The 23001-nt window shown below is 32.8% G+C and overlaps 1 protein-coding gene across 4 annotated transcripts in view; it reads left to right on the forward strand.

The window, feature by feature from the left end:
• The window catches only part of Pcdh9 (protocadherin 9), an 842435-nt gene that overhangs the window by 283864 nt on the left and 535570 nt on the right, over nucleotides 1–23001 (forward strand). For 2 of the 4 annotated variants that reach the window (XM_038310379.1, XM_038310381.1), the window contains exon 2: nucleotides 19129–19230. The exons of the other annotated variants lie outside the window; for them this stretch is intronic. In XM_038310379.1, the coding sequence (XP_038166307.1) occupies nucleotides 19129–19230 (102 nt within the window). The remainder of the gene's footprint in view (nucleotides 1–19128; nucleotides 19231–23001) is intronic. 4 annotated transcript variants of the gene reach the window in all.

A 23001-nucleotide genomic window follows, 5' to 3' on the forward strand; every position in this document is an offset into this window, starting at 1 on the left:
TACAATAAACTGAATATCTCCCTAATTTATCTAGAAAACAAGTCCATATGGATTCCCATATACTATTGCCATTCATAACTAAAAGCTAAAAGTATCCATCTAAATGCATCTCATTGGCTCATTAAGCCAAAGTTTGTATAAACAAATGCAATTGATGTTTAGATGATAATCCTACAGTCTCCCTCATGATAATGTGTTAGTTCTTAATGCTGACTTTAAGGGTAACAGACACTGAAATAAGCTTTTCTAGGGTCAGATAAACAACATCAGTTGTATGTAAATGTTTATTATAAGAATGCTAGTAAAAAAAATCTTCCTTTGTTTTTACACACACACACACACACACACACACACACACACGCAGGCAGGCATACACACACATCAGGTGGGTCATGCAAACCGACAACCTTTCTTTCGTGTCCAGCTTCTCTATTTTCCCTTTACTTTTCTATCCCCAATTCATCTACTTTTCTTTGCAAATCAAACAAATAAAACCATATAATTTGTGTACATTCATGTACTGAACTACTACTTGAGTATCTACTCAACCATGTGTAGCCTTTCAGGGTCCACATCTATAAAGGATAATTACTCTCCAGTCCCCAGCATTTATAAATTGTCAATAGTTTCTTAGCTTTGAGTGAGAGTTCATTGTAGCCTCACCAATCCATGCTGTGAATTTTGCTGGCTCTGTGAGTCAGTGTAAATAATAGTTTTGCTTTGCCTGACAAATACTGTTTTAAAGCGGGTATCTGCTATTTCTGACTTATAGAATTATTTTTTCTTTCCCTGTCTAAAATAATCCATGAGTCTTGGTGGCAGGCAGTGTGATACAGATGTGCCATGGAGAACTGAGTATACCAGTCTCTTATTTGCGGTAATGTTTAATTTGTATTTTAGTAAATAAAGCTTGCCTGGAGATTGGAGAGTAAACAACCACCCTGATCAGCCTTACAGAGCAGGCAGTGGTGACACACACTTTATTCCCACTAGCCACACTAGTTTGCCATAGAAACAGGGAGGTAGTGGTGCACACCCAGCCCTAGAGAGGAATATAAGGTAGGAGGAAACATTGCTCAGTCAGTCTCATTCTGAGTATTGCTGGAGTCAGGATTGCCATTTCAGACTGAGGTAGAGGCAAGAGCCAGTGAGTGACTGTTTTGCTTTACTGACCCTCAGGCTCAACTCCAATATCTGTCTCTGGGTTTTCATTAATTTTGCTAAACATCTCTCCAATGCTATAGACCACTGTCTAAATTGCTATGTATTAAACAAACAACTCTGATGAGGGCTGGCAGATACACTAATCTATGGGCATAAATATAAGAACATACATGTTAGCTTAATATTATGTTAATCAGGGAAGTACATGTTAAAACTATTTTCAGATTTTATCTTACTCCAGTCAGATTGAAAAAAGAAATTAGAAGAGGTCCTCTTGTGGTGTGGGGAGAATATGTACTAACTGTTTGTCTGAGTTCAAAATAGTGTAGCCACTATGGAAACCAGTGTGGATATTCCTCAAAACCACAGAAATCCATCTACCATGTTAGTGGGAGTAGAAAATTTTGCAGCCACTATGAAAATCAGTGTGGGTGTCCTAATAACAAAAAAAAAGAAATAAGGAAGGAAGGAGGAAGGAAAGAAGAAAAGAAGGAAAGAAGGAAGGAAGGAAGAAAGGAGGAAGGGAGAAAGGAAGGACGGAAGACTAGAAATAGATCTATAATATGATCCAGCTGTAACACTCAAGACATAATCCCAAAGGGTTCCGTATCCTACTGCAGAGATACTTGTTCCTCCATATTAAAAATTTCTTTATTCATAAGAGATAGAAAATGGAAACAGCTTAAATGTCTATCAACTTATGAAGGTACAATAAAAAGGCAATATATTTACACAATGAATTATCATTGTGCTATTAAAAAATGAATGTATGAAATTTGCAGGGAAATGGATAGAGCTAGAAGTAATTATTTCGAATTTCATAACCCAAACCTAGAAACACAAACATCTTAGGTCCTCTCTCAAATGTGGATGTTATATTGAATCTTCAGGTATGTATATTTGAATTGGACTACCCATAGATGTTGGAAAACCAGTTACTGACCATGAGGATTTGTACAGGGAGGCAGAAGAGAAATTGGGTAGTATGATGCAAGAAAATAGAATAATGTAGCTTGCCTGGTTAACTGTGTTGGAGAATGTTAATGTGAGGTGTAGAAGGGAGTTTGGGGAGAGGTAACGGTAAAGAGCTTTGAAAATTCCATCTGAATATCTACTGCTACAGAAGCTTCTGTATAGATAGAAAATACATAAAATATTTTATCCCTATAATGGAGTTTGGAGGTGGGGAGAATATGTCTTTCCCACTCACCAAAGGCTATTAAATATAAAGCCAAGTACCGAATATGAGTTACCATTTTCTTGAACTGTTCAGCAATGTTATCGCACGGACCTTGAGCACGCACACTCTCAAATAAAATATATTAGGCTACTCTCACGAAACCGTAACCCCTGGAATTTTAGCTTTTCTTTCTTTCGTTTTGAAAACAAATTTCTTCTCACACAATATATCTCTATCACAGCTACAGTTCCCTTTCCTCCTACCAAGCCCCACCCCTCATCTCCCCTGGTCCCAGATCTACTCACCCTCCGTTCCCTCTTCAGAAAAAAGCAGACCTCCAAAAGATAATGACCAAGCAGGACAAAACAAAGATACAAGTAAGGCAATGCAAAAGCTCTCATATCACAGCTGGAAAGGCAATCCAATATAAGTAGGAGTCCTAAGAACGGGCAAAAACATCAGAGACATAACAAACCCCACAAAAACACCATGCGAAGAGCTATATATAACACATAAGCAGCAGACCAGGTGCAGACCACAGAGCAACGCAAGCTCTGTACCTGCCACTTGAGTCTCTGTGAGACCATGTGAGCTCTGCTTAGCTAATTCAGTGGGCTATGTTCCCCTGATGTCCTCCATCCATCCCTTCTGACTCCTATAATCTTTCATCCTTTTCTTACATTGTATTCCCTGATCTCTGAAGGCAAGGACCCAATGGATATCTCTAATTTAGACTCCCTTTACAAATTTTCTGGCTGGGGGGGTCTTTGCTCCTTCTCCCATCTGCACCGGCTATTGCCAAAGATAGCACATAACTGACTTAGAAGACATGGAGAAATCAAGCTCGTACTGACCTGGATGCTTCATCCCTACTGGGTCACTTTCATAATACTAGAAACTGCTATATATGTGCTCTTGGAAGAGAAAAGTCACTAGGCATCTTTCCCACCTATGAATCTTAGGAGCCTTAGTAAAAAATGCCCTGAACAAATGAAATGTTCAGACTAGTTCAATAAGAGCCACAAATGCTATAGGAATAACCAATCAATTTCTGGTTAGATTAATACCCACTCTTAATATGGCTTTCTTGAATCTCTGCACTGCTGGGTATAGGCCCTAACAAAGAACCCATTGCTATGCTTGCAATATAGGATAGAAGTATAGTGTCCCTAGATACACACACAGAAACAACTTTTATTTAAAAATAACTGCCAAGGTTTTAAATGCAGTAATGTATTTTAAGGAAATATTATGTATCATTGACAAACTATTTTTTGAAAACAACTCATTTTATCTTTCATAAAGATAATCCTTCATTTCTTTGTATCTCTGATCAAATCAGAATCCATATTGGTACCTCTTTTTAAAATCACAGTATTTTCCTAATCTATATTAGTTTATCTTCTTGCAATGTTTTAGCCCTCTAAGGGACTTCATGCAATTTTATACCCACTTTATTTTGTATTAACTGTACCTTTCAGATTCCTTCACGTCCAGCAATCAAACCACTTTTGAACATATTGGCCATAATCTCTGCCATACGGGAGAGGGACCATTGTCCCTGTAGCTACATCAGAATCATGTGTTATAGCATGTTCCTGTTATTTTTCAGTCAATATAATAGTCCTCCATTACAATATTATTACAAATGTGCTTCTATGCAAGCAGTCTGTTTAATTCCAAATCCTCACTTTTCAGGCAAATCTCTCCAGCTTTATGGGAGGTTATGTACTTTGTGGTTCTATAACAGTCTGAAACTAAAATTACTAATATATTTGTAAGCTTTTAAAGGAAACTTTTACTCATATGATACTGTTCACAATATACAATAAGGAGGGAAATTGGTAATATATATTATTTTATAATAATAAATTAGTAATACAGAACTTATGTGTGGTGTGAATATGAAAGATAAGGATGATTTAGTAACAAGGGTACAGATAGATAACTTGATCTCCAGACAAGTGTTTCAGATGCTGCAAGGAATACTACCAGAATAAACAAGCAAACAAGCAAATATTAAATATTAAATAAAATAAATAAAACTGTTTTCTTCCCGAGGCTGAAGCAAGGCTGAGCAGAGCAGAAGAGCTGGTTTATAAGGAAGAAATTGCTGTCATAATTCACTGGCGTTTAGGAGCCTACCAAAAGCATGCAATTATATGAAGTTCTCCAGAAAGAACTAAACAACTAGAAAATAAAGTGACCAAGCATGTAGACTAAGAAATACCAGGATGAGGTGTATGTGTGGCATGGAGCTGAAGGTTATTCGAGACAGATAAGGAAAGATTAATCCTATGGAAGAGAAAAAGAGAGAGAGAGGGTGAATATTTTCCCAGTGTAATTTATCAAAGGAACATTGGAGCAGCTGCTTCTACTCAAGACGTGCTAGCTCACTCTCCTACTTATATTCTTTCTTTTGTTTTCCAGTCATTTATTTTTAAATTTTTATCATTTAAACAAATTTTAAATTTATATGTATTTTGATAACATTTCTTCCAACCCCCATATCCTTCGAAATCCTTTCCCATTCCAAACCACCCAACTTTATTTTTCAAAATAAAAGTAAAACCCAAATGCAACAATAAACCCTCCCCCAAAAGAAAGCAAAATTAAATCAGAATCTCACCCAAAAATGAAAAAAAAAAACACCAAATTGTAACAAAATAAAGGAAGAAGAAGAAGAAGAAGATGATGATGATGATGATGATGATGATGATATAGTCCTTAATTTGTTGTTCTACTACTCATGAACCTGTTCTGGAAGAGTTGATAAACCCAGTGTCATTCTATTGGAGAAAACCGATTTTCCCTCTCCAAGAAGATAACAGTGAAGGCTTAATAGTTAACATTTACTTTAGTGGCTAAGTTTTGATTCTTTCATCAATTCGTTCATTTTAAAACACATATAACAAAACAAAATTTAATATAAAATAAAACCTATCATATTGAAGTTCAATCAACAAGACAAACCAACAGAAGACATAAGAATCAGAGATCTACTCATTTGCACACTCAGAAAATGAGACAAAACTATAATCTGGAAGCAAAATATATACACAGAGAATCTGGTACAGTCTTTGGCAGGCCGCATGCATGCTGTGTCAATCTCTGTTACGTTCACATGAACTTTGTATTGGCTGACTTAGAGAAGTTTGAGTTCCTGGTGTCTGCCATCTTCTCTGGCTCTTACACTCTTTCTGACTCCTCAGAGTGACTTCAAATGATAACTTGCTATACTCAGAGATCAGCACTTTGCCCATCATTTATCAAAGACGTTTCCTCATCAAACAGATGGGAAAAATAGAGACACACACATGTAGGCATTCCACAGAGAATATCATTGAGCCCTAACTAAAATGTTTCTATTTACTTATATTCTTTGAAGTGAGAAAAATAGTTTTAAAAAAAGAATTGTGATTATCAAAACACATAAAATAGTGAAATCGTATGTCTTAGTAATGTTTGATCCGAAGATCTGGTCTCCTTTACTTTTTGTTTTTCACTGTTCTAAACATAGCAAAGTATCCTGATGACAAGAACGCCACTCATCAGGCTCTGGTTTCTACAAGTGTTAACCCAGAAAGAAAAGTGTCAATGATGTTATAAAGGAATTTACTTGCATGCAGTGTATATCATAATAAAGTTGTTTATATGACTTATTCCTCTGACTATGTTATCATGGGAATATTTATGATATTTTTTCACCTTTTAGTGGGTATATTTTATCTTACATATATCCGTTATCTGTATGGTATTTTACACCATTTCTAACATCTGTTCTTAAACTCATTTTATCCTGAGTCACAATGAGTAACTATGGGAAAATACAAATAGCATGCCAACACATGTATTTCACCAAAGCCCTCTTGAGATAATGTCTGAATTTTCATCAAGACTGTAGTGATTAGTGTTTCTGATTATGGTAATCAAATAACTCATTAGTGATTGCATTTCAGAGACAATTTAAAATATAAAATGTTTCTAGAATATGGTGAGTCATTTGTCTTATGCTCTTCAATACTAGAAAAATTGAAAGAACAATTTTGGATCTTAAAATTATGCCTTGATAAAAATATATGCAGCACGACTCTGCCCCACTTTTATAGGCACATGTTCTCAAAGTCTTAGCTTCATGGCAGTTCATTTAAGGAGTACACTTATTTATATATGGTGCATAAATTGAGTGAAATTTGATGCCTTTTCTGACTTGACATCAGCATAAACCATCAAGTGAGGAGGAAAAGCTTTCAACAAGTGAAGAGGATGTTTTATTAGTCAATATGCAATATGTGAATTTGGCAAGCACCCTAAGAGAATGTAGGTGCTGGCTCTATTTTTAAGCAACTTTTCATTTACTGGTAGTTTCAGCTTAATGAGCAGTAGAAAATAAGGTTTTGCTATCTTTCATGTGTCCTTTTTACAGTTTGCTTAAAAGTTTGTAAATAGTTGCTGAATGTGCTGTTTATTAGGTGTTTGTGCATACTAGGATATTTCTTCCTTGGGCAAATTTCTCTTGTTGTGTTTAGCTATTTATTTTAATAAGGCAGGGAACAAGTTTCTATACTTTGCCATGCTTTAGAGACCTCACCAGGGAATAAGAATGGCAAATATTCTATTGTAAGAAGATATGTACAATGTTGACTTGCTTAAAAGCACAAAATACTAATTAGAAACTATATTCGTCTTGCTTATGATCAACTCCTCATGCAAAAAGTGTAAATTATAAAAAATAATTTATATATGCAGCTATTTTATATTAATGTGTATGACTGTTACATAGAAACACATGCATATGTTTTAGAGTATTTACTTTTATGTTGATAACAGCCCTTTTAAAGGTGAGGTTATAGGATGTGATTGAACTTTTGTATGTCATAGATTCTGAGCATAGGACATTTTGAATTGAATTCCCAACCTTTGAATATCAAGTTAAGCAGCAACTTTATTAAGGTTTGTGAAAATTCATAATAGTAAAGTTTATCTTTTTTATGTTTAATGGGCATCTTAAATGAATTAGATAAGGGACAAAGTTCAATATGTTGACAATCATTTGCTGTTAGCACTTTACCTGATAATTAAAGGACCCTTTACATTATAAACATGTAATTTATAACAAGATAATGAAAATCTTGAGAATATATAATGAGATACACTAATCTGTCAAATGTTGAAGCTATTCAAGGAAAAAAAACTATAAATTCTTATTAGCAAGTACAGTTTTCAAGTCCATATTCCGTTTATTAACTGAGTGTCAGTGCCATGGATGACAATGAAAACACCACCCCACAGATCTTCAAACAATGTAGACCTGAAAGAAAGGCACAGAGAAACTCAGAGCTACTGAGACTGGTGCCAATTACATGGTATGTTTGCTGTGTTGACTCTATGTTCTTGCATGCTGAGTTCCTAAGGAAACCAGCCATTACCCAGTTGCTTCTTTCTCTTCTGTCCCTTGAAGCATACATACAAGAACATCTCACTGCCTCCTGCCTAGTAAGTGGAAAATAGACATATACGCGCGCGCACACACACACACATACACACACAAACACTCATGCACACACACAAACATGCACACATATATATTTATTTCCTACTACACATCTGAATTTTTGTAGGAAGTTTCCACATAAAGGAGAACGCAGATTCAACCTTAAACTTTACCATCAACATTGGGATACAAAAGAAAAACAGAACACATCACACACAATCATTTTAAATGCCTAAGCAAGTCTTTCTACAAATGGGAAAGTGGACATATGTGGGGCATTTATATGTTCTGTGCGATGATTAAGAAGCAAAAAGCATGGGTTGAAGGTTTTTGAGATAATGTGTGCCACAAGGTCCTAGGGTCTTTGCATCTGGGCATAATATCACAGTTAAACAGCTAATCACAGAGATAAGAAACCAACACAAATTAGTGCTGATAATCTCATTTTCTGTTCACACAAATTCTCTTGCTAATCAAATGATAAGAGAAAGATATTGTCTAAAGGGTCTAGTAGAATAATTACTTCCATTGGTGAAGAGTCCAAAAATTAATTCAATTTGGCCAAATCATAATCATTTGAAGTTGACAAACAGCTTTTATAAAGAGTTTGGAATTGTAATAGAGTGCTCTTCCATGATCACAAAGATCAGTGATTCAAAGGCATTCTTTATTAAGATAATTATGTGTGTGTGTGCTCATATCTGTATGTCTAGAGGTGCATGCTAGTGTTTTTCTTGAATTATATACTGCTATCATTTGGCAGGGGCTTGCTATGGGTATTTTTGAAATGAGTATTTTAAAAATATTCACTCAGTATATGATATAATAATTATATAATAATTTTGAAATAATACCTTTGTGTTATAAAAATTATCATGAAATTAAATGTTAATCTCTTTTAGTTAAAATAAATATATTCAGTTTTATTGTAAAATGAAAATAGAAGGATCCTTTTTTGGTATCTTTTAAATAATTTCATATTTTCAAAACATAAAATATAATAAGAGTAGTGTCTACCTTGAATGATTACAGATTTTAACATTCTACTTTATTTTAAACTCTCCTAAATGACATTTGACCATACTGCTGAATACATCTGAGAGATATGGGGAGATGATTTCAGGGGTCTCATGTAGTGTGCACTAACTCCTGATGAATGTGGATTACTTACTTGTCTTTACTTTTTATTAGTTATTTAAAAATATTATTATGAATAAAGGAATTGTTGGATCTATGAACATTTTCATTAATTGGGGGAAATCAAGCAAATTTCAGATGTGATGCTTTTGAAGAATATCAGTACACTGTTAACAGTACACTTTTATTACTAATATGCTCTCTGTATAGATATGTATATGTATATAAATGTGCTTATGTATATACATAAGCACATTTCATACTTTGATTTAATACATGTATGCACTAATTGCCATAGTGTTCTTCAATCTCTCACCCAGGGATAATTCATGACAGATTAGAGAAGCATTAATGTTTAAGTCATCAGATCTATGGCCTTGAATTAAAAGATAAACCATAAAATAGTTTTACTGAAATAATATTAGTTTGAAGCTGGAAGAAAAAAAAGTAATTCCATAGACGAAGTCTATTAGCAGTGACGATACCAGCAGGCATTTCTTGTTTGTTGAATTATATTCCTTCAAGGATTTTTCACGCTATTTTATTAGAAAAAAATATTTTCCAACCTTGAAAGTGAGCCTGTTTCTCCTGTGTCTTTGTTTTGTTCCTTAAAATACATGAACTTTAATATTGAAACTTGATCTGAAAAGTCCTACGGTTTGTCAGACATTCAGTCTTATGCAAGCTAGACTTAGAGAAGATTTTCCATCTAGCAACATCATAGCTTATTTAGTTTGAGACTGTTTAGTTTTACCCATTTCAAGCGATAGTTCAAGCTCCAGTCAAGTTTGTTTTCTGTAAAGAGGAAATAGAGTTGACATATTTCAGAATTTGCGGCATGTATTTTCTGTGTGTGAATAAAACGTAATTGAGGCGTGTGTGGAGGCACAGGTACTATCAGGTAACTAATGTCACATGCCAGAGCTTTCTAAAACATCAACTTAAAGTGTTAAATAAAAAGCCATGTATTTATATTCAAATTTAGATATTGCACAACTTAGATACATGCATTTATGATTAGACTGTGAGCTATGAATCTTAGAACAGATATTTGAAAAATCACATATTTAACAGTTGGGTTTAGTTGACATTAGAATAAAAGGCTAAAATAAAGCAAGCACTCCCTCCTTGCCTCCTATATAGTTATATATAGTTGGCATACACAACTGCAAGCTTAGATTCATGTCCCAGGCTTACTTTCAAAATCTTTCATTTCTTAAAAGTAGCCTTGGAAGAAAGAACACACTAGCCTTGAAAAACAATATTCAAATAACTGGCATAGTCTTAAATTTTTAAATCACTGTGTAGTACTCTGGAATCAAGCCTCTGAAATTATTATTTGATTTCTTAGGATCAAGTTTTACTTGCAGACTGTGGTTTTTTATGCCTGGCATGCGGATAGAGAAAACTAATATTATTTTACAATGTTTATTTTGGGAATATTTTTGGAATATAGTGATGACTCAGTCCAGGTTTCAAAAGTTTTCTCTTTACCATAGACATTTCTAAACACAGTTATAAATCTGTGAGTATATTTTTTTCAGAAATAGTTAAACTAGAATTTTCAATAGATATTATATATACTAAAGGTAGAGCATATGGTTTATTTCCAACATATTTAAATTTCATAAATATCTTACATAATGTATCACTTTAATACATAAATGAAATATTTTATAAAATATATTCTAGTATTAGTTAAGCCAATTTTATATACTAAAATGACCCTAATAAAATTATACATAATCACTTACATTAAAGAGTTTTCATAACCTTGATGATGGGTTTTGTGTGTGTGTGTGTGTGTGTGTGTGTGTGCGTGCGTGCATTCATACATCTATGATATCAGATATGCTCCTTCTACAGAAACGTATTTACTGTTAGAAAATTCTTCAATACATATTCATAAAATTTTTATTGGTCACATATGTGCATTAAGATGCTACTTCATAGCACATTCACAAACTAGTGCTGTGTTCTAACATGCTAATTTTAGCCTCAGGCTTTTTAATATCATTTCAGATTTGTTTGGACCTTTTTACCATAACTTCTTCTTTCTTCTACATTAGTTAACTACAATGGAAATGAAATAGGCTAGGGGAAGTACAAAGACCATCAATTAACTTTTTCCCCCTGAAATCTTTCTATTTATTTCAGACACATAACTGATAATTTACAATCTTAAATTCTAAGTGATCAACTTTCATGTTGGACTTTTCTAATACAGTGGAACTATTTAGAAACTTTTAATCCTAGCTATGATTCCTATGTTGGTAAATTCTAGTTTTCGATGTATTAAGAGTACAAAGACAATTTAACAATGAATATATGGACAAATCTCGAGGATTTCAGAACAAATCATAAAATGAGCTAAGGAATCTGAAAGCATTCATCTTAAATATGATATGGGTTGATTTGGGTACGGAAAAATTTATGCTATTTCTTCTTTGGAATATGTTTGGTCAGAATTATTTTTTTAAGTGCCTAGGAAGTGTGCATTGTTTACAGCCATTTGCTTAGAATGCATAATGAAGTTTCAATTTAACAATCAAATGGTATTAACAGAACTCTGTTGTAGTTGAAGATGTAGCCCTTTTATCATTCAAGACCATGCAGTGCATTCTGCAGGGGAAGGTAATAATGCAAGGCTTAAGAAGAAAAAATGAATGAAGAGTAAAGCGTAGAACATCAGTGTTTGAACATAAATATATTTTCTGAGGAAATTCTATTTCAATCTACATTTATAGCAATTGTGTCCAAAGAATTGTATAAAGCTGTACCATGTGGTCTAGGAACCTTTTAGAGAGATATGTCATGAACTTCACAGAAGCAGTTATGATTTGCGGTACTCAGGCAGGTGGGTTTGGACCCTTCTATGATGAGTAATGACCCAAAAGTACTTCTGGTTTCATTTCTATTTACTTATAAAGACTGGAGATAATTTCTAATGAAGGCATTTACACCTGTATGAGGGAAAAATGTTTAGTCTTTATTTATTTAGTAAAACTATAGCCATCTAATACCTAAAGCCTTGTTTTCTTATTGTTTTTTGAAAAGCAAAGCATGTTAAAGTAAGCTTCTAAATGTTAATAGGACAGTAATGACCACCGCTATCTGTGCAGTCTTTACAAACCTGAGTTAAAAATTCCTTACCAAAAAAAAAAAAGCAGAAATAAAGTACTTCAGATGGGCAAAATGAAGTTTCCTTTGTAGAAACAGGAAGGGGTAGAAAAGAATGTCCTAAACTTAAAAAAAAAAAAAAGAATCCAGAAGGAAAATTGGAAGAATGGATGAAATGGTGGAGATAATTTGCAAAGACAGCAGAAGAGTGTTATTGATAAGAGGTTTAAAGGACTTTCCCATTTTTTATACAGAGGAAAAGAGAGTCTGGTGTAATAAAATAGCAGAGAGTATGAATAATGCAAAGAACACTATAGGGAAAATGTGGCAGTTCTTTGAAGCTGGACAGGTATCGGAGGAGAGAAATACCGCTTGTTGGTCCAGACTGCCCAGATCCAAAATAACCACACAGAAACTATTCACTGCTTGGCCCATTAGCTCTAGCATCTTATTGGCTAACTCTTATATCTTAATCTAATGCATTTCTAGTAATCTGTGTATCACCATGTGGTAGTGGCTTACCAGCAAAGATTTGGCATTTCTGACTCTGGCAGCTCCATGGTGTCTCCTCTGAGTCTGGCCTTCTTTCTCCTAGCATTTAGTTCTGTCTTACCTAACTTCTGCCCTATCAAGAGGCCAAGGCAGTTTCTTTATTCATTAATGATAATGACAGCACACAAATGGGCTCCCACATCAGACAAGATTTAATCTGTCTATATATTCACCAAATAAATTCAGATCTGTGTATTTGGTTAACAGATGACTAATGAAACCACTTCCTGCAGGAAGTTGATTGGGGTCCAGAGAATGGAAAGGCCAGAATCTACTTTATGCTTATTATTTCTGATTTGAGTAATCTCAATTATCAAAGGCCTTGCTTCTTACTTTTGTTCTAACTTGTGTCTTGTAGATTCTAAGTCTTAGCAATTATGACTTTCCAGGGAGTTCAGTTAGTAGTGAAAGAGAGAAAGGACTACAGCCAGGTGACTAGAGAGTTAGAAGAAAAACACATTATGCATTATAAATTATTGTGAAAATTTTACGCTATTCGTTTATTCTTTCAAAAGTTTTATATAAATATATTCATATTTCAATACATATAATGATGCTCAAGAACTGTCCTGGAGATCAGCAAGGGAAACTTATTTTTTTTTTAATTAAAATTAAGGAAAACTACATTTTAAAAAAATAAAAAAGAGCTTTAAGTTGAAGCAGCAATATGTTCTTTGTCTGGCTTCAAAACAAAAGGGACACAGTTACAGAATTTTTCTTTCAAGTAGATGAAGACTATTACAAAACACACAACCAATCAAAGTGAAGAATTGTGGTTACCAGTCCCAATGGATATAGCTACAAATTACTACATTTAAAGCCCAAGGAATATTGTAGAAGATGGGGCAGAAAGATTTTAAGTGCCAGAGGATTTAGGAGTTTGCTGAGAAAACACATCTCCTAGTAACATCAGAAGCAACACCCATAAAGTCTCAGCAACATGACTCCCCAAACATGAGCTAAAGACAGATGATATCAGTAGATATACCAATGTGGACAGGGAAAAGACCACAAGGCCAAAACCCTACAGAGAAACTACAAGCAATCAAAAACTGCTGAGAGTGGAAGAATTAGTTTTACCAAAGGAAAAATACACCAATTAGTTATTCCAATACTGCATGGTCAACTCTGCAAGCATAAATAAAAGCAACATTCTACAGACTTAGTAAATTATACTTATGAGTTTATGATCATGTGTATCCATATATACATGGTTATATACATGAATATATATATATATATATATATATATATGTAGAATATATATATTCTACAGAGAGAGTTCCAGAACAGACAAGGTTATACAGAGAAACACTGTCTTGAAAAACAAATGAAAAAAAAAGAAAGGAAAAATTGGTAAATAAAAGGCTATGAAATAGATAGAAATGGAATAAGATTTTTAGTGGGAGAAAAGTGGTTTTTGTTTTAAACACATAAATGAATGAGCATATTAAAAATAGTAAGTGTGTGCCGGGCGGTGGTGGCGCACGCCTTTAATCCCAGCACTCGGGAGGCAGAGGCAGGCGGATCTCTGTGAGTTCGAGGCCAGCCTGGTCTACAAGAGCTAGTTCCAGGACAGGCTCTAAAAAAGCTGCAGAGAAACCCTGTCTCGAAAAACCAAAAAAAGGAAAAAAAAAATAGTAAGTGTGGTTGTGAGAGAGTGAGAGAAAGAGAGTAACTCCAAGCTCAATAAGAATGATTTTACTGTACATATGACCTTACTTCTGAAGACTCACACTATGGATGATGTCAGCACTTGGCTTCTATGAACAGTGCACTAGGAAAGCACTCTCTGAAGAAGTATCAGGGCCCCATCCCTTCTCATGCGTTACAATTTGAAACCAAAACAAATGGTTTTTGAAGGTGGGAAATAGAAGAGTGATGATATAATTTGCTGTGGTGTCTTAGAGGGCATTAATGAGGCATTAGTGAGGATTGAAAGTTGACCACCGAATTACTAATGCAAAAATTTCTGCTGAAGGTGATAGAGTAGTTTAGAGAAATTGAGTTAGTAAGTCTGGTACATGTGTATTGTGCTATGTATAGATGAAGAGGAGCTGGTGGCACCAACTATAGATAAAATTTAAGGTTGATTTTTATTTTGTGTGTATATATATATGTATATACATATGAATGTAACTTTTTATTAACTTGTAGAAATTTTATATCATAACTTTCAAGAATGAAATATGTTTTTATGAGAGCAATCACTTGTTTGTTAAAATGGATACAAATGGAATATTCAGTGGGAGGTTTTAACAAATAAACTTGTTATTTAAAGAAAAATATAGCACAAAATTGCAAAGCTAGTGCCTCTATGATTATTATAAGGGATTTGCAACAGTGCCATTGATTTTCATCAAACAATCTTGATTTTGTAAGAAGGCTGGAGGAGGGACAAAATAACAGAATGCACACACCTGCTACCATAGAGTGAAGTAGGAAAAGTAATGAACTCCTTTTAGCAAACAAAGTGCCTGGTTTTTATTTATGATTATGTGACTTTCATGAACCTTTTGTTGCTTTTCAACTGTTGATTTTCTTTCTCTTGATATCATGACTATGAAGTGCTTTCTTAGGACTTGTAGCAAAATTAAAAGTACTAAAGTAGCTGTTTGTGTTGCAAGTTTGAGTAGGCTTTTCTATACGTAGTGAATAGCCATTTTCTCAGGGAGCACAATGGGTGTTTGGGGAAAGCAAGTTTAATCCACATATTAAAATACAGGCTATCAATCACAGGTAGTAAAAAATATTGAAGGATTTAAAGTACAAAACAAATGTAGTTACATTACAGGGATTCACATTTGATAAAATTGTGGCTATTGAGCTTACAATAGCTCAAGTTTGATTTCCACATGTGCCTTATAAGAATAAATCTGATCTAACAAATGAACATTAGCTATAGTTTTTAATAAAGTAATTCATACTAAATTTTATAAATAGAATATTTAGGTAGGGGAACCTCAAAATTTTTTTAAAAATTGTTTCATCTTGCAAATTTCAAGGTAAAATTAGATACATATTGATTAAATTATTTCTTCCCAAAGACTTTGTCTTTTTTTTTTGTCATTTGGCTATTTGTAGTATTTTATCTCTAAACACTATTTATACTATTAATATTTTGATTCATAGCTCTGATTCCTAAACATATAATTTTCCAAGAAAATTTCTTCCTTGTTAAGGAAAATTTCAAAAATTTGAAGAATTATCGGTGGGTTGCAATCTTCCTTTGATGTTTTCACTCTTTTACAAAAAATGACTCTTCCATAATGGGATACCAGAGAAGCTTATGGGTCAAGTCTTACTGGAACAGGAGAATTTATCTGAATGTAATTGGTATGTTGCAACAGAATTCCTTTTGTTTGTAGTTTGTATTTTTTTTTTTTTTTTTTACAAACTGATTGGGAAAAGGTTCCACATTTTTATAGTGCAAATTGTGAGTCAAAGTAAATATTTTCTTAAACACAAAAAAAATTCTTGGAAATGCCATTGAGGGGAGGACAATGTGAAAACGGTCAGAGTATGAAGCTAATTTTAAAAGCTTTAGGGTATGAAGTAAGATCTAAAATTTCATTCCCAATAGTTTATTTAGTTCTTAGTAAACAGCCTATCATAGGCAATCATTTCTTATACTGAATTCATTTCTGTAACTTGTCACTATTGACTCTACTGTTGAGTTCAATACACTTCTGTCCATCTTTGAATTAATTTTCATATTCTTTGTATTTGAACTTCTACAACTTCTCAGGAATTGACAAAATGCATCTCCTCAAAGAGTTTACTGTAGGTTCTTATATGTTGAATGCAAACCAACCAAAGCCTTCTCACCAGCTCATCTCTCAGGACTCTGCCCATGGAGCCAAACCAAATAGATTTGGTCCTGTGCTGCTTAGTACTCATCAACTTGACACAAATTAGAGTCACGTGGTGTTGTAGAGGGTCGCTTGTCTGTTCCCAACCGCTCAGACCTGAAGCAGACACAGAAACTATGTTATTTAAAACATTGCTTGGCCAATGATTCTAGCATATTCCTACCAAGCTCTTACATATTAAATGAACCCATTTCTATTATTTTATCTTTTACCACGAAGCCTGTGGACTACTGGCAAGGTTCCACCTGGCAGCTTACATCTTTCTCCTCTGGTGACTACACGGCCTCTCACTGGCTCTGTCTTAAAGTTTCTCCCAGTATTCAGTTGAATTTCTCAGCCTATCTTTATTCTGCTAAGCCAATAGCTGAAACAGCGTCTTTATTCAATAACCAATAAAAGCAACACATAGGCAGAAGGACTTTCCACACTAATGTGGGAAGTGGGACTTGCAATTGAGAAATTTACTCCACCAGACTGGCCTTTGCACAAATCTGTTGGATATTTTCTTGACTAAGGATTGATGTGGGAAGGTCAGCCAACAGTAGGCAGAGTCAACCATGGTAGGACCATACTAGATGGTAAAAGAAAACTGGCTGAGAAAGCTTTTAGGAGAATGAGATAAGTAGCATTGCTCTGTGGTTTCTTTATCAGTTACTGACATTAAGTTCCTGACCTGAGCTTCTGTTCTGGCTTCCCTCAGTGATAGAAAGTATAAACTATATGTCAAATAAATCAATTCCCATTCATATTGCTTTGGGTTAATGTTTTAAAATATCAATAGAAATCCAAAGTAGAAAATTTCTCATCTTTTTCCACAGCAATTTATGCATACTTTGTTAGGTATCTTTACAAGTCACAATGGTTAATGACTACTTTATACAGTTTAAGTGCCACAATGAGTTTATCAGTTATCACATTCATACCTTTACGGACCTCTAAGTCTTGAGATAGTGTATACACACACACACACACACACACACACACACACACACACACACACACACACACACATATATATATATATATATATATACATATATATATGCACATAGTAACTGACTTCCTCCACACCAAGTGGACAGACAAAAAGAACAAAATGGGGGAAAGACATAGTTCAGCATAGTGTCATAAAAGTTCAACTAACTCAGGAATTCCGAACTCTGCTGCAATCTACAATCACCAAAGCATTTATCAATAATTACACAAGTTCTTAATTAATTGGTATGAAGTAAATCTCTGTTATTAGTGGTTTTTAAATGTTCTCCAGATGTATCTAATATATGGCCAAGGTAAGAACAACTAATGAGGCATAGGGATTTAGGAAATGTTTCTTGCGGGGGGGGGGGGGTACATAATACATGAGCTGTTGTTAAAGGAGATTAATTAGCAAGAATAGATATGCAGAAAGACTAGGTACAGAAGCTGATTAAAATGTGTAGGATCATCACAGTTAAAAGTAATGTTTAAAGACATGTTTTATTTTTATTGTTTTAGAAAACACAGGAAGCTACTGAAAAGAAATATCAAAGAAAACATCCCAGTTAAGAATCAGTTAAGGATAAAGATGTTCAGATGATTTTAAATACCTTCAATGAATTGATATTAGCCAGGTGGTATTTTAGGTACTAATCATAAAAGTTAGTTGGGTTCTCAATAGAGGTTAAAAATGCCAATCACTATTTGCTTGAATTATCCATGTATAGTTATTATAGTAGTTGAGGCGTAAACAAAGCTGAAATCAAACCACTTATGTATGTACATGTATATATATATATGTGTGTGTGTGTGTATGTATATATATATGTCTGTATATATGTGTATCTGTCTGTATATATATCATGACATATGTTTTTCCATACTAAAGGCTTGTAAGGAATTATATTAAAAAGTTTTCTTAGATGTCACATAAAAACTAAAACAAATGAGATGAATATTATCTGAAAAGGCAATATTCATCATCAAAATATTTTTAAAGAAAACAAAATTTTGATCTGAGAGTGAAACTGTAATATGCTCAATGGGAAATGAGTATGTGATGACACTTTTGTGGTGATACAATGCTATCATTTATTACATTAAAAATTTTAGTAATTAAAATGCTACGCTTAACAAATGGCTAAACTGCGAAAACTGAAATATTTACAAGCATCCCTGTCCTATAGGGACAATAGAGGAACAAAGACTATAGAGGAACAAAGGAAAGAACATGAAATTAATAACGTTTTGTTTTTAATGAAGGGCTCCTGAGAGGAATCTGTGAAGCAGCCATATTAATACAGTTATAAAGTTTCACCCCTAAAATAATACCTGACATTCTATAAACTTTTCAAATTCTAAGAGTATTATATAGGTGATTTTATTAAAAATAGTTTTTTCTTGAATAGAAAAAGTCAACTAATATTTGTAACATTACACCTTCCATTTTCTGTACAAAATATTTTGGCACATTTTATTGCTTTGCCACGGTAGATACCAATGCATGCTAACTGTGAATGTGGACCCTGGTTAGGTCAGAGTTCATTATATCTTTAGCCTGACAGCAAACAGCCTTGTCTCTCAATAGACACTTTACATGTAGTTTGTCACAATTATTTGGTAATCTCTTTCAGTGTAACTCACACAACAAAAGTGACACTATCCCTGTCACACATCAGCAATGCCCAAGCTCTACTGATTTCCACATTCGACAGAATGAAGAAAGTCATTCCGAGGTATGAATATGTTCATAGAGCTAGTTTAGTACTGAGACATTGCCATTTTCTCTGAGTTTTAAATATACAGCATTGACTATTACAGATGTTTTTGTGTGTCTGTTTTCTTTTTATGGCCAGATTTTTATACTAGTGCTTTAATGTAACTGAAAGTAAACAGTATTAGAAAAATATGTCCATGGATCATATTTTCTCTGAAAATAGTGTCATGGTAAATTTAACACGTTCATAATAGAAAAAGTTTTAGCTATTTTTGGAAAAAATAATGAATTACCTTCTTTAGGAGTTACATGATATTGGTTGATTCATTTTTATTAATTGAGATAAGGTATATGCATAATAATGCATCAAAACTTATAATTTTCACATAAAGATATAAAAGACATTCTTGGTTTAGATACACTAGTTATGTTGGGAAAAATGTATTAACTCTTTACCTTTAGAGTTGTATTTCTCCAAATTTGATTAATTAACCTGTATGATTAAACATAATACTTTTTAAAAGCTGTTGCTTTTTAAATGATAATTTTATTCTCAGTAAAATGTGAAAATTCTGTCTACTTTCCTTTTATGCAATGTTAAGTGATCTAGCTCATGATGCCTATGCTATTGTGTTGCCGGACTTAGAATTGTGTTTGTCTTTGTGTGTATGTATGTTTGTGTGTGTGTTCATAAAAACACATTATTTATAGTATTAACAATTTTAAACAATTTTCTTACTATGATAATAATTTAACTAAAATATAATTACATAATTACTGCATATCTTTACCCAAGCTATTTCCTTACCATCCCAGGTCCCTCCCAAGTACAGGGTCTTATTTCTTTGATTATTATAATCACATAAATAAATAATCAGTATATAAATTTTAATACTATTATGTATTCTCACATTTTTATGTAATAGATAAAAATCCATATTGATAGATACTATGTTTTATTTGGTATATAATTTGAAGCATGTTTTTATATCACTTACTTTCTGAAACCATTGACTTCATGAATACTATGTTTATATTGTATTTATTATCAAATTTGTCGTGAATAGATTTTTAATCCAAATCCTCAAATTATGAAAGAATATTAACAGTTATTAAACACTCTTTTTTGTTTCGTTTTGTTTTTGCAACAGTTCTGTCATTATCTTGTAAAAGATTATATCATTTTGAAAGGCTTGATATCAACAAAAATTTATAACAGGAATAAAGGTTTTTGAAAAAGATTACTTGAGGTTACAAAATACTAAAGGAAATTTTTTTATGTTATATTAGTGTTCAATTCTCTTTTTACATATTTTCCATTTATTTCAATAAAAGTACAAATTTTCAGTATTGCATATATATGTGAATTTCTCTCAGGTTAATTCACTTGACACGTTCAAGGGCAATCACATCTGATTATCTCTTTGGTTTCCATAATCACTATGTTTTTTTAAGAACCAGGAAAATATAATACCTACATATGTACTAACATTAATAGCAAAATATTCATTATTGTGAGGAAAATTTTCATTATAAAGATTTAAATAAATAAAAAGCTGGCATATTCAAAACAGTATAAAATAAATAAAATCCAAGTGTATTTCAAATATTTGAAAATTGCATCCTAAAATATTTAATGTCTGTGTTTTTTAATGACAAACTAATAAATCTCATAATATTTTTGATGGATGTAGTTTATAGAAATTTTTGTTTTAAAATATTCTTATCTCTTCAGAGATTTTATGAGATAAAAATAATTTTACACTCATATATTTTAGAGACTCACACTTCATAAGATGGATAGATAGATAGATAGATAGATGATGATAGATAGATGATAGATAGATAGATAGATAGATAGATAGATAGATAGATGATAGATAGATAGATGATAGATGATAGATGATAAAAGATAGCTTTTAGTCAAATAAGGAAAAATATATAGTTATGATACTGATTTGTATTATTAGTTCAATAAATGTAACACTGGTAAAGGAACTTTGCTATATTAGGAGATATAGATATAAATAATTTAAAGAAAATTTTATCCCACATATATTCATTTGACTATTATTTTTATGTTATTACAATGTAAATAATTCCTAACACAGTCAGTTTTACGTTCATTAAATAGGTTTTATGTTATAAAACTTAGAAGAAATAAGCAACTTATGCTTTCAAAGATTATTTGCTGCATCATATGCTGTTTCTATCCATTTCTATTTAAATTCTTTCATTATTTCTATGTGTCCATCATAAACTTAGATTCCTTTATTTGGGTGATACAAATTAGACTACATGGACTTAAAAATTAAAACACATGGATTTGGGTATGTAAAAGAATGTGTGTACATGGTCTTAGTTTAAGGGGAGGCATGACTGGGGCTGGAGAGATGGCTCAGTGGTTAAGAGCATTGCCTGCTCTTCCAAAGGTCCTGAGTTCAATTCCCAGCAACCACATGGTGGCTCACAACCATCTGAGATGAGGTCTCGTGCCCTCTTCTGACGTGCAGACATACACACAGACAGAATATTGTGTACATAACAAATAAATATTTTAAAAAATACATTGCACAAAATTCTCAAAGAATTAATAAAGATTAAATAAAAATATATTACATCTAATTCCTTAAATGCTTATTTTGTTACCAACAAACGTTTGAGGTCTGCTACTTTTTTATAAACTGAAGCATGGAGCAAAGTGTATTCTATACTGAGAGCTCAAGTAAGATTGCTGAAGGATAGATGTTTATTATAAATACTCATTACTCATGTATCAATTAATAAAGTGTTTAATTTTAAAAATCAGTTTCTGAAAGTAATTTATCAAATGTTTATCACTTATTAGGATGAGCAAATAAATAAAATTGATTATAACCTACAACATAATCTTCTAGAATGCAATTTTATATGAAGTATACATAAAATCTAGTAAATATATGTACATTTTAATTATTAATTTTTATGAATTCATGTTTTTATTTGCATTAATAAACTAAAAATATTCTATTTTTATAGGTAGATATTTAACTCTATAGGTCTACCTTGCTAATGTCATATTCTGAGTAATTAATGTCAGTTTATCTGAATTAAGTTATTACCTTTATATCACTACATTTGATATGCAGTAAAAGCAAGACTGGTAGGACTTTCAGGATTTAAACATCATGAAATTATCATCCTTAGCCTATTGCTGCTTACCTAGAGATAATTATTGCTTACTTATAGAGAAATGCTAATATCAGCTATTGAGATATTTTGGTCCTAGACACAGCTCTAAGTATTTTGTATTCATTACATTAATTCTTCTAATCTATCACTGAATATAAAACATGTTATAATTGCATGCACTGCTGGCTTAAAAATGCAGTCAATTAAACTCTGATAAATGCTTATTTGCAATTTTTGAATATAAATCTTCCTTTCATGTACATTAGAAAAAGGATTTTTTCATTTTTGTTGAAATATTGAATTTTTTTCATGCTGACTGCAACTCCGTTCACTAGGTGTGATGATTACTTTCTCTTTATAAATATGGAAACTGTGACAATGATGTTGACTAGTCAAATTGAGTAAAACACATTCATGGCCATATGTATGCTCAAAATCAAAGAAAGTTAAGTCTGATAAGGCAATGCTTAAGTACAAGCAATAGAAACAAAAACATCCATAGACTGTTTTACTGTCATGGGGCAAAAATATTACAAATTCCTACAGATAACTGATTACATAGTCATAACCTCAGGACAACAGAGATGGGTTAGCTTAACCGAGGTCAGAGTATGAGAAA

This window comes from Arvicola amphibius, chromosome 13 (assembly GCF_903992535.2).
Source record: "Arvicola amphibius chromosome 13, mArvAmp1.2, whole genome shotgun sequence".
NCBI lineage: Eukaryota > Metazoa > Chordata > Mammalia > Rodentia > Cricetidae > Arvicola > Arvicola amphibius.